This window comes from Papio anubis, chromosome 11 (assembly GCF_008728515.1).
Source record: "Papio anubis isolate 15944 chromosome 11, Panubis1.0, whole genome shotgun sequence".
NCBI lineage: Eukaryota > Metazoa > Chordata > Mammalia > Primates > Cercopithecidae > Papio > Papio anubis.
In genome coordinates this window covers 73,748,669-73,765,897 of record NC_044986.1, presented here as the reverse complement: position 1 = coordinate 73,765,897, position 17,229 = coordinate 73,748,669, and the positions used below count along the sequence as shown (strand labels likewise).

Here is a 17,229-nt window from a genome sequence, read left to right as displayed (position 1 = left end):
TTTCTGACCTTCTGCTAGTACACTCACTTTTCTTTCCTTTGGATGTGGGAAGTGGCTGTGGCATCCCCGGTGGTTAACTCACCTGCCTACTGCACAGTATGGTTGCTTCCTCCTTTCAGTGTAGAGGGGGAAAGCTGAAGCAGCCAGCCAGGGCACGAGGGAGAGAATGGCCCTAGGGAAGAGTCACGGGGTGGAAGGCTGGCTGGGCATCTGCCATCCGGGCCCCGAGACAGCCTTTCTCCAGTGTCCCACTTCACACTATATGAAACTCTTGTTGTTAGAGGGTGCTTTTTGCCCCAAAGCCACAACCTGGGTTTTCAGAGTTCCCTTCACTTATGGTCATAACCAGATGGTTGAGGTAATTCAGCAAGCCTGGAGTGAGCACCCATTGGTGTCAGCAGCAAGGTGGGTGCTAGGAGTCCTGCTGTCAGAGAACTTGCTGGGTAGGGGGTCAGGCCGCCTGATGGTGTGGTTAATGTTGATGTCAGTATGTCCATGGGTTGAGAGGGGAGTAACTAAGCTGGGCTTGGCATGAGTTGTGGGGCAGTCAAGGATCTTTTCAAGGAGAAGGTTACCTTTAGGTAAGCCTTGTAGAAAACTAAGTATCATCCTCTTGGGGCTGGGCATGTGAGGGGTAGGGTGGGGGTTGACTTCTAATCAAGGAAGCTGCTAACAGCACACTGGTCTGAGAGCATGGCACTTGGGGAAACTCTGGGTAATTCTGCACTCCTGGACATTAAGAGTTCTGTGATAAGAAAGAGGAGGATGAGGTTAAGAGGGTAGGAAAGGCCAGGTCGCCAGGCACAGAAGCACATATCATGTAATTGTAAGAAGTCTAGAAGCTCTAGGACAACTCTCTGAGGCCATTTTCTCTCCAGGTGCCAGCCCGGCTAATCTTGGCTCCTTCCTTTTGGGCATCCCCAAGTGTGGATCCCAAAGTTCTGTCCCAGAGAAAGTGCAGCCTTGGCTTTTGTAGGGCTTTGGACTTTCAGCAATTCTTCTATGACTCTTCCATACTCTGCTGCTTTCACAGCGGTCCTTCCAGAAGGGTGGGTTGGGGAACCCATGTAATCGTCTTTAGGGAGATTTTGTCTGGCTCTTTGGTGGCGAATTCCTGCCAATCTGTGGCATTAAGTAGGGATGGAGGCTTTGCAATGTGATTTGAAATAATGACTTGGAGTTGCTGTTTCATTTCCAGTACTTTGGCTGCCTCACTGGGCCAAGAGCTGAAAGAAACAAGGCAGAGAAGCACACGGTGGGCAGAAAGATTGATAAAGAATTAAGAAGGCAGCAGAAGGAAAATTAAAGTGCACGGGATGAAACGGGCAGATCACAGTTATGTGACCAGCATCAGGGCCCTCTCCCAAGCTGCAAGCCCACAGCAGGCCTAGAATACTCCATAGCCTGAAACGGGCCAATTAAAGGGGAGACAAGGAGACTCCCTCTCACTATCTGAGGTTTTGGCAGTTCCTCAGTTATTCTGCAAACTGGAGATCTAACGTACAGGTGCTAGAACACTTATTCAACCGTCAGAGGAAAGTCAGCAGCTGTGTTTAAAGGCTATAATTCTACATCTTATTGACTGTGGTAAATATTGATGACTAAAACATGGATCACTCAGCAATTTTTTTCAAAATGGGAATTTCCTTATTGTTTTGTGTAGTTTTTCTTTCTTCCTTTTTTTTTTTTTTTTTTTGAGATAGACTTTCACTCTGTTGCCCAGGCTGGGCATGATCTTAGTTCACTGCAACCTCCGTCTCCCGGGTTCAAGCCATTCTCCTGCCTCAGCCTCCCAAGTAGCTGGGATTACAGGTGCCCGCCACCATGCCTGGCTACTTTTTGTATTTTTAGTAGGGACGGGGTTTCACCATGTTGGCCAGGCTGATCTTGAACTCCTGACCTCAGGTGATCCACCTGCCTAGGCCTCCCAAAGTGCTGGGATTACAGGTGTGAGCCACCGTGCCCAGCCTGTTTCCTCTAATTTTAAAAATATGTTCATTGTAAACATTGCAATAACACACAAAATCATAAAGGATAGAGTAAGATTGCCTCCACATCATACTACTTTGAGATAACTATTATATCTACTACGTCACCTTTGGTTTCCCACATAGCATTCCATGATATGCATGAGTCATCATATACCTAACCAATATGTTTTTGGGAGGCGTTTTTGAAATTAAAACATTACTACTCACATGACCTTAGAAATGGCTCCAAGGTAAAGTTTGTAAAGAAGAGTATTCTATATGGAGAGTGCAAGAGATGTGCAGGGAGAGGCCAAATCATGCAGGTTCTTAGATTCATAGACTTTACATGAACAAAGGAGAGCTGTTGAAGGATTTTAATCAAGAGAGGAAATGCGGTTAGATTAACATTTTAGAAAGATCCACTATTCCAACAGTTGTATAGGGAATAGGGCTGAAGCGTCAAAGACCTCATAGACCATAAGACCAATTAGCAGGCAGTAGTCCAGGGAAAAGCTATTAGGGCATGGCTTTAGGCAGTGAAAATTGGGGCAGAGAGAGGAGAAGGGATCTAGAGATAATTAAGAGATTGGATTGGCAGAATTTCACTTTGCTCCACTCATGTTATAATTCAGACCATTTATGTTAGTGTGGTGCAGTCCAGTTAACTTTTCAGGGGGTGGGTATTTTATATCTGTCCAGCAAATACAGCAGTAAAACAAAGCAAGGCCAGCAGCACCTGGCAGTACCAGAAACAAAGAGAAAAATTAGAGACAAGCAGAGCAGGGACAAATGTGCACTTTGTACAAAGTGCATGACATTTTCTGTGTTAACTGAAACATGTCTTGTTAAACATATAGAGAACAAAGAAGGCCCCAGAAACTCTGGGTTTACAGCTGTAATCTTTGGAGCCAGACCTTCTCTTGCAGCATCCACTGTTTCTTGGAAGAAGTCTCTAATCTACAAGAATCGTGTGCCTCTCCTATCATGTTTCACTGTGTCCATCGATGTGAATTAGAACTCATGGGATGGGGACTCAGGAATTGTATTGGAAAAATGAGAATGATTTACTTTAGATGGGTGAGGTGTTCATGATAAAATCATAATCTCCCTCAAAGCTTAGGAAGCAGGCTAGAATCTGAATGATTCAAATCATTCTAACCATTGCTAGCTTCACGTTTGGCCCAGATCCCTAGGCTTGACCAGGAAGGCTATGACTATCTCCATGCAGAGATACACACCTTTGCCATGCAGAGCACACAGCCCTGCTCCTGGCATGCCCCACTCTTTCTTCCCAAAGAGCCTTACTTAACCTGGCAAGGTTCACATTTCAGAGTATGGAGAATGCCCACCAGGGGTTAACCTTGCATCTTTTGCTCTTAGCTTTCAGATGCGTGGTGATAGTGTTTCATTTAGAAAGCAAATTCCTAAACCTAGGGATCTGTGATAATGCTGATGTCATAAAAATAATCAGATTTCAGAGCTAAACACGGACTGTTTTAGCAACAATGGTTAAATGTTCTGCATATGGCAAGAGCTCCCTAACGCACTACCAATATCACTGTAACCATCATTTAGAGTTTAATAATCACCATATTTAGGTCATTTTCCCAAAGCACCAAGAGGCTCGGACTCCCAATAGGTTAAATATCTCAAGAGGACCCCACATGGTTGTTGGTGGGACACTGCTGTGTTCAGGTCCCAAGAATCCAGGAGTATGTAAGTGAAGCCACTTGATATTTAATGATCCCCTGAGAAAATGGAGAGCACGCACCTCCCTAAGAGCCCTCCCTTTGCCACTGGCTATCTGTTCTTCATCTACTTCTTACCCTCCAATGCTGGAGCACACCTTAGAGGACTTACAAGGTAGAGGTAGGAGGGAATTCTGCTCAACACAACATCTAACACATAATAAGCGCTCCATAAATATTGGCAGTTATTATAATCTGGAAACTCTAGAAATGACCAAGAGAGACAGAATGGACATTTTCATTGTTTTCCCAAGTTTTCGAACGAGAAGAAAGTTGTTCCACACACCTCGAAAGATCAGTCTCACCCACAAAGTTGAAAGTATCTGTTTATCCTTTCCATGAACTGTCAGAATCAACTCTGGAAAACCTAAGACCGTGGATTCCTCTGTGCTGTTCCATAGAAGAAGAAAGAGTGTTGTTATGAGCATTAAATGGCTTAGTACACATAAAGCACAGGTGATCCTAAAGCATTTAGGATGGTGGCACATGTGGTGAGCACTGGGAAAGAACTGTAAACAAGCTAGCTGATACTATTACTGTGATCTTAAATGCCTAGAATTTAAATCATTGGTTCTCCAAAAGAGAGGTAAGAGAGGGCAGTCGTAACAGAGATGAATTTACCAAAACTAATGGATTGGGCAACACTGTAGGCTACATTAAGCCACTACTGGGAAAATGCAAGAGCTAGAAAAGAGAGTTCTTTTCTGCAAGATGCAGCAAGGAACACAAGAGTCAAATAGCAACCTAAAACTTTACACAAGACATCTTAAGTCAGTAGGATCAATTACCGATGAATGGCTGGAGGTGAGAGCCGGGGAAAGTCACTTTGTCTTGTAGGTGGGTGGAACAACTTTAAGGAAGCAGTAGGGATTGAACTGGGCTTTGAAGAATGGGGAATATTTGGCTAGATGGGAAAGGCTTTCGAGTTGAGTAAATAGTGTAGACAATAGCTACAGTAAATAGGTTTAACTGGGATGGCAGTTTCAAGAGCTTATGTGAAAGGGTGGTGGTGGGAGAGACTGGGACTTCACAAGGTATTGACAATGGAAGGAGAGAGTTTGAATGTCATCTTTTAGTCAACAAGAAGCCTTTGGACAGTGAAGTGACCTGCTGACAGCAGCCTTCAGGTATACCCCAGTGGGAGTGAACAGGATGCAGTTTAGGAAGAGAGCAGAGGCAGAGACCAGTGCACTCAGTGCAGAGTCATGGGGCCTGCTATGCTCCAGGGACTCAGGGCTCCTGGAATCCAGACAGACAAGTCCCCAGCTCTCAGGGAGCTCAAAATGTCATAAGGTCCAGTTGATCCACTCAAGGAACACCAGTGGATACTAAAGCTGTTAGGTATAAGGTTGTTGGGGAGCAGGATATTCCTGCAGTCTCGGGGCCTCACTCAAGGTGGCATATTCATTACAAAGTGAAATGGGCACCTCTCAGTGGAGACATTAGCATCTCCGCCTCAGCCACATGAATGGGCCTAGTCATTGGGCTGGGATATCCTGATGTGATGCCATCCCCGCAGAGATGCTTAACAGAAATACTCAAGTAGGGAGCTATGTAGGATGATCAAGTCTAGAGGTCTAATGTACAACATGAAGACTATTGTTAATAAAATTGTATGGTATTTGGGATTTTTGTTAAATATGTAGATTTTAGCTACTCTTGTCACACACGAAAACGTAGCTATGTGAGATGGTAGATAATATCATGTTGTAAACCTCAAACATACACGATAACAGTTATTTAAAAAATAAACTGGGCTGGGCACGGTGGATCACACCTCTAATCCCAGTACTTTGGGAGGCCGAGGTGGGCAGATCACCTGAGGTCAGGAGTTCGAGATCAGCCTGGCCAACGTGGTGAAACCCTCTCTCTACTAAAAATACAAAAATTAGCTGGGTGTGGTGGCGTGTGCCTGTAATCTCAGCTACTTGGGAGGCTGAGGCAGGAGAATTGCTTGAACCTGGGAGGCGAAGGTTGCAGTGAGCCGAGACCACACCATTGTACTCCAGCCTGGGTGACAGAGTGAGACTTCATCTCAAAATATAAAATAAAAATAAATAAGTAAATAAGCAGGATCCAGAATATAGGACATTATAGAAGACAACCTAGATTCACACAAAATCTAATGTCATTACAAAGGAGTGGTGTCATTTATACATTAAAAGAGACTGAAGCTGGGATTGGCAAACTATAACCCATTCCTGCTGCCTGTTTTTGTAAATAAAGTTTTATTGGAACAAAGCCATATCTATTCCTGTACATGTTGTCTGAAAGCTGCTCTGAAGCCACAGTGACAGAGTTAAGTATTTGTGACAACGTCTATATGGCCTGTAAAGCCTAAATATTTACTCTCTGTCCTTGTTTCCTGACAGTTGGATTTAAGCCACCTAACAGCCAAATGCAGTGCATGAAACTTGGGTCTAGGGGAAAATTAAAAAAAAAAATCAATAAACATAATTTTGGGGCAACTGGAGACATTTAAATAAGGTCTGCATATTAAATAGCATTACTGAATTTTTATGTTTTAATTTTCTCAGGCGTGCAATGGTATTGTGATTATGCTGTGCAATGCTTTTCTTCTTAGGAGTTGAGTGCTAAAGTATTTAGGGCTTGTGCCATGATGTCTCTGATTTATTGGTAAATGGTTTAGCAAAAAAAAAAAAAAAAAAAAAAGAGAGAGAGAAAAATACATATATACATGGCAAGAAGAAGAGAAGGAAAAAGAGCGGCGGGGGTGTGGGGAATAAGAGAAAAAGCATGTAGGGAGATAAAGCACCTGTGGTAAAATGTTAATAATTGGTCAGTCTAAATGAAGAGCGTACAAGTGTTCATTATACTGTTCTTTCCACTTTTCTGTAGATTTGAAGAGTTTTTAAAATAAAAGTCAATTTTTACCAAAGTTAAATTCATTCCTCTAGGCTCTGTCCTGACCTTCATCCCAGCAGCTCCTCCAGCTTCCAGAATTCCCTTATAATGGAGAAACGGTTGGAAGTTAGGTGTGGCAGCCTCTAGATAGCCCCTGCAGGGCCTTCCCTTGGTAACGTGGGGGTTTTGCTTGTTGTCTCTTGCACAGTAATTCCATCAAGCTGGTGAATCTGCTCTCCATATTTATCAGCACGTGGCTGACTGCAGCCGGGTTCATCCATTTGGTGAGTAACCTTGAAGACCCTTGTGCTCTCGCTTGCCAGCAACAAGACCCTCTCTGAGTCATTTTATTACCTAAAATTTTTCTTGCTGGAAAGAAATTTCACCTCGGTTGTAGACAGGAAGATGGGAAGCAACCACACAATTGTCTGGGTTTCCAACCTTTTTACCCCAAACTAGTTCCAAATGGTGAGTAATGTTTGCACTATTAACCTGCATTTTTCCGTTCATTGCTCATTGGTATTGTGTGGGGGCTTTGGTAAATTTCCCTTCTGTCTGCAAGAACTATAGTAAGCCACAAGATGGCAGTGCTTCCTAAGCAAACACCTGGAAAAGGTCTGGGGACAAGATTGGAAGTTTGACCCACACCTCCTAGTAAACAACAAATTCAGATCCCTCAATTTCTTTCTACTTCCCCCTTACAAAAAGCCATCTTTGATTATTATTTTGTCTGATTTGTACCTCAGAAATGTTAATTCTTTTTTATTAGTGACTCTTTTAAAGCCTTATATTGAGTCAAGCCCCTCACACCACCCGAAGGCAGACTTTCCTCCTGCTTTTAAAGAGCACAGCCATTGTAGGAAGTGTGTTTCATGCAAACATAGACTGTTACAACTGGAAGGAGCTTCGTCTAACTATGAGACTTTGGATAAAGTTGACCACCGGTGGCTGAGCCTCTGTTTACATAAGGGATAGAAGGACACGCTTACCTACCCACACGTGGGATTTACGTAATTATCACCCAAAGGAAGACAGGCCAGAGGGTGGGGCACAGGGGCTCACGTAGTCACCAGAAGGGCTAGGGGTCTCCTGCCTAGGCCTTAATACCGATGGGATTCTTGGCCAAAATCAACCTTAATCACCCTAATTCTTGCTGTGACCAAATACCAAGCACCCAAATCACAAATGTGGAGGAGATAGTAGTCTTTAATAAGATGATGACCCCACCTTACTATTGGTATTAGTGAAGTCCCTTCAGGTTCGCCAGGAAACTTTTGTGAAAATGGCACATTGAGGACAAACTGATGTGTGAAAGAGGCCAGGCCCTGGAAACATTTTGCAGAGGCACCCGTCCACAGGCCCTGCGGGTGGATCACGGGCGTATTTGAGTAAAATTGGACCTGCAGCTCCCTCTCTCCTGAGAGTATCTAAAATACCTTTCCTGCCCATCTCCTAGCCTTGTTGGCAGATCAAATATGATGGAAGGACAGGAAAGTGGGGAAACTGCAGTCCCGGGCCAAAGCTCTCCAAATCCAGCCACACCCATTTGTTGAAGTTTTGCCTCTGCAAAGTTGACCAGGACCTGTGTGGCCCACAAAACTGAACAAGTTTGCCAGCCCTTGGTCTAACAGGCTGTGCCAGTGCAAGCTGTTCTCATGAGCTCACTTTCCAAGCCCCTGGGAAGATTCTGGCAGCCTCAAGGCTAAGACCACCATTGGCAATTTGCAAAGGAGGGAGAGCAGGGCCAGATCCCAGAGATGCTGTTTGAATCAGAACAAGCAGGGCCCATATATACTCTTTGGATAAACTGATGGAAGGAGGCAGCCCCCTGTGGAAGCGTTTATAATTTCTGCGGGAGAGGCAGAGCCAGGCCATCTGGGCCTTAGAAACCCATTGAGGAAGGTCAGGCAAGGGCTCTCTGGCTCTTTCCTTGAAGAGAGTGCTCTAAAACCTGGCCAGAGGCAATGCCCTGAATTTTAGCTGGCTTCCGACATTTTACCAGAAGAAGAAAAAAGGCCTAGAGATATTTTCCTTCTTGCTTTCCCTCTCTGTCCCAATCAGCCAGGAAGACATTTCCTGCAGCTGCTTCTCCACTTTCTCTGTGTCCTGCTCAGGAGCTCTGCATCCTGACTCACAGAACTCAGCCCAGGAACCACACAACTCCTGTGGAGAGTGGTGTGCATTAGCAAGTGGCCTTCGGGCGTGCTGAGCTTCTGGGTTTATTGTATGTATACACTTCAATAGCATGTTTTACTTTTTTCTCCCCTGTCCCGTTTGCTTTAGGTGGAGAATTCAGGGGACCCATGGGAAAATTTCCAAAACAACCAGGCTCTCACCTACTGGGAATGTGTCTATTTACTCATGGTCACAATGTCCACCGTTGGTTATGGGGATGTTTATGCAAAAACCACGCTTGGGCGCCTCTTCATGGTCTTCTTCATCCTCGGGGGACTGGTAAAAAAAATCTTTATTACGATTTGATTTTGACGGTTGTTAGTACTTTCCATGATACATTTCCTTAAAGCTTTGTATTGTAGACTGTGTTCTGCACTAGAAGCAAGCCTTAATGTTAGAATCAGGCTAAGTAAATCCAAACAGGATGGTGACTTTTCTGCATAATTCTTGGTGTATTACACTTGTCCCATAGATCCAGGCACATTGCCCTTGTGAGGGACAGCCATTTAGCCAGGAGCACACCTAATTGTCTTAAGAAAGTGATGCTGTTAAGAAGGGAGAGTGTCTACCCCTTAGCAATGTAATTCAGCATCTGGTATGCTACAACGACAATGGCTGTCACCTGCCTCTGGTAGAAGCTATGGATACTTTGTAGAGACAGTTTGCGGTTTCAAGAGCTCCCCCTTCCCCTTTATGTTCCTCCCCAAACTTCCAACAAACACTGTGGCTGGGGCCTGCCCTAAAGAGAAGGGTCCCTACATCAAAGGACAGAGAGCACCTTAGTCTTGTCCAGGCAGACATCCCCATGTGAGCAGAGTGCAGTTTTGCAAACAGCTCACTCCATTCTGCAGCGGACACATGGGATATTTTTGCTCCTTTCTTCTAGGAAAGTTTCACTGTTTGGTTTTTAAAGGTCTGTGCAGCTCTTTAGGTTGCACAAAACCATCCCTTATAATGTAAATCAAGGGGATTTCTGGCCACACATTGGCAGTTGCTGCATTTTGTCTTTCAAAGTAGCTCACTTTAAGTTTAGATTTTTTGCCATTTATGAAGCGAGTGATTAAAATCCTAATCCACACACAGCTTTCATGTACGTACACTGCACGCACATTTATATATAGTGATGCATACACATCTCTCTGTTTTGTATGCATAGGGCATATACATTTTAAAAATGTATATAAATGTGCACGTGCATGTGTACATTCACGCAAGCATTTCTGCAGCATCCGTGAGGTGCCCATAGATAACAAGAACCATCCAGCCAGCCACAGGCCAGATGTTTGTTGGACAAAACATGGCAGATTTGTGTTTCTCCTTGCTATCTTCTCCTCCCAGGTGATTTCCTAAATTTCCCTTTTGTGCTTTTTAGTGGTTTTTTTTTTAATAGAAAAATTTAGTTTTTAATCTTTTGGTGTTTATTTTCTTTTGTCACTCTTAAAAACGTTGATTCTCCTCTGAATTTAATGACAAAGATCTTCTCTTGCGAAACTGTGTGTGCACGCACACGTGTGCCTGTGTGTGTTTAATTTCACTAGCATGCCCCCCTTTTGCCTATTTTTCTTCAACAAGAACTAGATATCAGCTTATTTATTCCTGTCTCCTTTGTATTTTTCTCGGCTGTGATTTTTTTTTGTTCTTTAGTTGTCAAGGTTAGCTAATGTTTGTTTGTCTTGTGTATTTCCAGGAGCTTGCTCTTTTCATGCTTTTAGTTTTTTATGACCCAACGTATCAATATATACCTTTGCAGGCCTAATCCTTTTGTGTTTTCAGATCTTAATGCCCCCCACCCCGTCTGAACAGGTCCCCGCTTTTCTTTGGCCTGTCTTTTTAGTCTCTCTTCTGTCTCCTGTCTTCTCAGGCCATGTTTGCCAGCTACGTCCCTGAAATCATAGAGTTAATAGGAAACCGCAAGAAATACGGGGGCTCCTATAGTGCGGTTAGTGGAAGAAAGTAAGTATGCCAAGAGGTTTTGCTGCCTCCGCTGCGGTAGAATCCTCTCTGCATGCCATTTTTTTTTTTTTTGGCTCTTGTTTCTTTGTTTCATGCATGTAGGCAATGTTTGCCCGCTACGTGCCCGAAATTGCTGCTCTCATCCTGAATCGGAATAAATTCGGCGGGACTTTTAACAAACATGGAGGCAGAAAGTAAGTCAGTTGCATCAGAAAAGACGTGGTTGAGTGACTTTCAGGAGTCCCTGTGGAGGTGCCGGCTGAATTCTGCCCCTCCCCCACCCCACCGGGTGCTTCTATGAGGGAAGGCCCAGCTTCTGCATGGGGTGTGATGTCAGAGGTGACCCGAGGACGTTGCCACACTTGGACCAGCTCCCATTCACAAATTCCAAGAGATGTAATGAATTTGTCCTGAAAGGCGTCCATTTATAACTGGGCCCATATTTTCTCTTCTGACCCCTAACAAGTAGACAAAACTCATTCATTCTTCACATCATCTGGCTATGTGATAAAATTCTGGTCCCTCAAACTAGTATGATGCCCTCCTATGGTGGTTTGTATGTAGCAAGAATGCAGGATAAGACTCTGGCAGGGAACTCCTTGGGTGGCAGATCCAGGTCATCTGGCCTACTACAAAGGCACTGTGGCCACTGGGAACCCAGTTCTCCTCTTCATCCAGGAGGCACCAATCTTATCCTTGGAGGGACTCATTACTCAGCTGAAATTCCTTCTGGGCAAGAAATAGTATATTTCTGGTAGTTTAGGGTACTACATGCTATTCCTGATGAATCTTTTGTTTGGCTTCCCAAACATGAGTGTTTTCTTCCCGGGAACTATTTCAATGTGTGCTTGGATCACCTTATCACTTTCAATATCAATGTGCAGGTTCAATATAGACCCCAAGGTTTTCTCCTAAGTAGGGGGCAGTACCTTACCACCTCAAGAGAGGAATGCCGTGGGGGAGAGGGGGCTGGCAGCAGGCACCCTTTATTTATTTTTTTAAAGCTTTTTCTGGGGCAGTGACCTTTGTTTTTGGTTTTGAGGTATAACTTACATAGAGTTAAATGTACACATCTTTAACATATAGAGTGAGGAACTTGTACCTATGTACACACCCAGTAACTACCATCCTGTCATCCGGATCAGGACACAGAAAACTTTTCATCACTCCCGCCTCTTCCCAGTCATGGAAGTTCCCATCATGGAACTGTTTTGTTTTGTTTTGTTTTGCTTTCCCTTCTCATTCAGTTTCAAATGAACTCTTAAAGAGCTTCTTTGGTTTTTTTAAGAGGAAATAAAATCAGACCGGGAGCATTGTATTTCCCTCCACTGCTGCCTTCTCCTCGTTTTGACAGTCAGCCATGTTGGGCAGAGTGGAACCTCCCCTTTGATCAGTGAGTCCAATGCTTCCTGAGCTCAGGTGTCCAGGCCTCTGCACAGGAAATGAGGAGGTGGACAAAAGGGCTCATTTTCTTGAACTACCCACAGGACACCAGTTTCTTTTCAAAGGCACAAAGGACAGTGGGCCAGAGGAGGCCAGTTGGCATCTTTTCAGAGAGGCAGCACATCCCTCCATCTTCCCTCTAATGGAGCCCTCCCATCACTATTATCTTAACAGCCCTGGATGAGGTTAGAACCAAGCTGTTCTGATTTCTGGGCCATTGGTTGGATCCAAAAGGCCAAATAAGTCCAGAGATTCCCATTGGTCATGTATCCCATGCCAAGAGGAAAACAGCATCTCGATTCATTTTGCCTTGAAGGTGTGGACAGGTCTCCATAAAGCAGAAGGCATTCTGAGGGCCTGGGGCTCTCTTTATGGCCTCCGTATCTCCCAATGTCACCGCCAACATTTCCCAATCACTGCCCCTGAAGAAGTCAATAAAATCAATTGCCCTGAAGGCTAGGTTGAAAATATTTCTTGACTCTCATTCCAGGTAATTTTTTTTTAATGAAATAATTTTCCTAGTCAAATGTGGGTGAGCTGGTGGGTGGGCTGGAGGCCGGTAGCTTTTGGTGCCGGCTGACCCAGATGGGGCCCTCAGCGCGGCACTCACTCACTGCCCCAGGTCCGATCTGGTCATGTTTCACCCTGGCAGTTACACTCAAACTTTCAGGTGCTGATGACTTCAGATCACAGACTTCCTGCCATTCTGTTCTGGCTCTGTAATCTTTTATCACCGCTTTTAGCCTGATTTTCTCTCTCTCTCTCTCTCTCTCTGTTTTTTTCTTCTCCCTTTATGAAATGCACTTTGCTTTTAATGTTCTTTTTGGGTCCCCACTGTTCCTGACCCTGCAGACACAGAGTCCGTCCTGTCATCAGCACCGGGCCTGTTCACTTTACTTTACGCATTGTTTCCTGGTTCAAAAGCTAATTACTAAGTAGTTTAAAGAAGCCCTTTGGTCACTTAGATCTTTCATCAGAAAATATAAGCTTGGGAAAGGCACGGTAATAAAGGGCCATTAGCACCCTTTGTTTGATGTTGTTTTTCCAGTCAGTAAAACAAGATTGATGAAATGTTATGTTTGGCCAAATTTTGAGTTTTCATTTGGAATTCAGTGTTGAGAGAATGAGCTGTCAGAATCAATAAGTTTTCTTTCGCTTGGGATATGGGCATGTGGTAGTAATTAGCAGTATAAGGTCTTTAGTTGAGCAACCAAGCATGGATTCTGGCAGCAAACATAATGAGAAACTACAGTTGTTCTATTTCTAACGTCAGAAAGTTTCCAGATAAAATTAAATGCATTTGCAAAAGGAAAGCAGCTAAACTTTGTTGAAAGATAAAGTTCAGACTCTTAAAACAGTATGCTGTGCTCTGAGTTTTTGTGTATGCATAAATCCATGTGCTCTGCCCCTGGACACACACGTATGTGTTCTCTGCTCCCCAGGACCCAATCAAATGAATGCCCAGAAAGAAATTAGAATGTATACATAGTTAAGGGATTTGTTTACTTGTGCATATTTTATTCAGAAATGATTTCTCTAACAGTATATTAACTTGTCAGAGAACTCAAGGTAACTCATGATCTAAAGCTACAGAGACACAAAACTTTGAAATTCAAAGATTATTTAAAGTAAAAAATTTAGGCAGAGAAGATCAGGGTTTTGTTTGTACAACACCCAAATTCAGGATATTTGAGAATATGAAGATTTCATTGGCATTTCATTTTCAGTTTTAATCAATGTGTTTGGCATAATATAAACACTTCAAGTAGCATTCTCAAAACCTCTTCACCATCAACACTATTTCAAGGGCCTAGAGTGCCTTACCCAACATTTTCATCACCTCCTGCAGGATAGCCAGTCCCTGCAGTAGGTATGGGTGCTCATGCACATGTGCGTGTGTGTTGGCTATTTCATATATGTTATGATGGATTGGGGCATCTAAGAATAGGGGTTTGGGTGTCCACAACCAACAGTTCAGTGAGTAGCTGAGGCAGGTAATCTCTCTGAGTTGGAGGGATTACTGGGCTCTTGGACTGATACCCTGAATCTTATTCAGAAGAGTAGGCCTCCTGCAGCCCAGGCTGTCTCCCAAGGCCATTGCCTCCTCCTCGTTCCCTTTGTGGAAGGTCGAAACTGCTTAGAGACAGGGAAGGCCGGAGGGGTGGTGAGGCTCCCATGGCCTTTGGGATCCCCAGCTCTCTCCTCCCTCTCATAGCCTCTTGCAGTTTCCCCCAGAGGTCTCCTCTCTGAGTGTGATTCATTCCACTCCTGGTTAGTTTATGAGAACTGACAAGATCATGGTCCAAGGTCACATGGCCAAGGGCCATGGAAAATAATCAGTCACAGAGAGGAATCCATCTGCTGTAACCCCGTTGTTAGAGGGAGTCCAGCCAGAGAGCCACCCAGACCTTGTGTTTCTCATGTTGGGACTTGAATGACTCAAGTTTGAGGCAATCCTAGGCCCAGGTGTTTGGGACAGAGAGAATGGGATGGGTTTGGATTATTCTACTGATTCCTGGTAGCCAAATGCTGAGAGGACACACAAGAGGGGAATGAGTCATGAAAGACTAGAAGTAGCCAAGGTGGGAGAGGAAAGTGAGTGTAATTATCTTGGAGGAAGGTCCCCAGGATGAAGCTACTGAGCCACCATTCTGGTTTGGGGAATAGTTGTCACAGACTAACCCATCTCTTGCTCCAATTCAAAAAAGCTGTCTGTGAAACTTAAATGCTGTGGCTTCCTTTGGAACATTTCCCTATAAAGACAGGAGTGCTACACACTTCCTGAAATGAGAATGTGGATCAGTGCAGCCTAAAGCCCCAGGACTGCCTTCTCTGGCAATAGTAATACCTACAAATATTTGCATATATCAGAATCCTCACAGTGATCCTGTGAGAAAGGTATTACCATCATCTCCATTTGGAATGAGTGAAGAAACTGAGGAACAGGGAGGTTGAGTGACTTGCCTGACATCACCCAGCTAGTAAAGAGTAGGACTGGGGTTTGAACCTGGACAGTCTGCTTCCCTGTGTCCTGCTGCCTCTCCATGTCGTCTCTTGAGATGCCATCCTGCTCTAAACTCAGTGATCTCCTATTGTTTGTATCTTCCTCCACCTTTCCCTGTAAGTGGAGCCAGAACACCGTGCCCATGATGGAGAGGTAGAGAAAGGCATGAGCTTCACTTTGGGGTTGTCTCCTCTCTCCTCCTACCCACTCACTACCCCTAAGGGTCCTGGCCCCAGGATTGAGGGGAAAAAGATGGAGAGCGGACAAAACCATTTCTTCCTTTATTTTTCTCATTTGGTTAGACTAGAATTCTAATTCCTTCTTGAACACTTCTAGCAAGGACAGATAGATGAACCACATCCAAAGTGAGATTTGTGCCTTTTTTGTGGATTTCAACATTTTCTTCCCCTTTCTGGCTCCATCCTTTAAAGGTAGTTTCATGGAGAATTGTAGTGATCTGCTAAACTTGGACTTCCCCGCTGGGCAGATCTCACCTGCAGAGCCTTCTATACCTTTGCAGATGGAACCACCTGTTCCCTTTCACTCCTTAGCTGGTATGCCACACAGCACAGAGCAGTTCTCTGGTGTGGTTTCTTACTCATCAGTGAGAGGTGCAGTAGTGCATTCTGTGTGTTTGTTTCATAGCTTTGATTTGGAATATTCACCCTCAGGAGCCTGTATCCCACTGAAGGGAGTTAGGGCTGTCTGCGTTCAACCTCGGATGTGGTCTCCACATTGGAAAGAGTCTTACATTCAGAGAGATTGGGACAGTTTGTCATGCTTTTCTATTTAAATATGAAAATAGAGTACTTCATTATCTTCTTTATTGTAAATGCTCATATTTTAAAGAGGACTCCATACTTTAGAAGAAATGATTGAGTATTCAATAGTTGAGAACAAAATTTCAAGAACTAAAAACAGCCCAGTACAGTTAGTGACCTGCCTCACTGTCCATTCCTGTGGCCCGTCTCCATCGTTTCATTCACTCACTCGGCAGGCAGGCATTCTCTGTGTTATGCGTCAGGCATGATGCTGGGTTGTGTTGGGTGCTCAGGGTTCACTGGTGAACAGGCTACCCTCGGAACCTGTCCTCATAGAGTTTACAGTCTCAAGGAGGTTGCAAGCACTGAGCAAGGGTACAACTAAAGCAAATGCCAATTACACATTTTTAATATGTGCTGCAAAACCAAGAAAGACTAAGAGTTGCAACTGAGAAAAACAGGGATTAGTTACACTGGATAAAGTAGTCCAAAGAAGCGACACCTCAGAGGAGGAGATGCTAACGTTTGTTCAATGAACTTGACCCAGCTTGCGTTACCCACTAAACTGGGGGAGCTGACGCTCTTGCTTTTAAAATCCAGGTTATGCAAGCCCCACTTGCAAACATAGGTCTTCATTTCTACCTCCAATAGAGGAAGTCTTAAAAACTTCCCTTTGTGCTCGCTCAGACCCTAACCTGCCTGAGAGGTGCTTTCTTGACTTATCGGGAGAGGGCATCCTGAGTATCTTCCCTGCTTCCTGATTATTGGGTTCTTTTTTTTTTTTTTTTTTTTTGAGACGGAGTCTCGCGCTGTCGCCCAGGCTGGACTGCAGTGGCCGGATCTCAGCTCACTGCAAGCTCCGCCTCCCGGGTTCACGCCATTCTCCTGCCTCAGCCTCCCGAGTAGCTGGGACTACAGGCGCTGCCACCTCGCCCGGCTATTTTTTATATTTCTTAGTAGAGACGGGGTTTCACCGTGTTAGCCAGGATGGTCTCGATCTCCTGACCTCGTGATCCGCCCATCTCGGCCTCCCAAAGTGCTGGGATTACAGGCTTGAGCCACCGCGCCTGGCCGTTTTTTTTTTTTTGAGACGGAGTCTTGCTCTGTTGCCCAGGCTGGAGTGCAGTGGCCAGTGACTCAGCTCACTGCAAGCTCTGCCTCCAAGGTTCACACGATTCTCCTGCGTCACTCTCCTGCTGCCACCATGCCCCGCTAATTTTGTATTTTTAGTAGAGACAGGGTTTCTGTATTTTTAGTAGAGATGGGTTTCACCGTGTTAGCCAGGATGGTCTCGATCTCCTGACCTCGTG

At 44.5% G+C, this 17,229-nt stretch overlaps 1 protein-coding gene across 49 annotated transcripts in view; it reads left to right on the top strand.

Moving 5' to 3' along the window:
• The window catches only part of KCNMA1 (potassium calcium-activated channel subfamily M alpha 1), a 766,524-nt gene that overhangs the window by 517,963 nt on the left and 231,332 nt on the right, over positions 1-17,229 (top strand). For 48 of the 49 annotated variants that reach the window (XM_021943995.2, XM_017962870.3, XM_017962890.2 and 45 more), the window contains 3 exons: positions 6,792-6,867; positions 8,867-9,037; positions 10,620-10,711. In XM_021943995.2, coding sequence (XP_021799687.1) covers positions 6,792-6,867; positions 8,867-9,037; positions 10,620-10,711 — 339 coding nt within the window. Of the gene's footprint in view, positions 1-6,791; positions 6,868-8,866; positions 9,038-10,619; positions 10,712-10,813; positions 10,906-17,229 lie in introns of all 49 variants that reach the window. The other variant, XM_031652667.1, reaches the window with a different exon arrangement.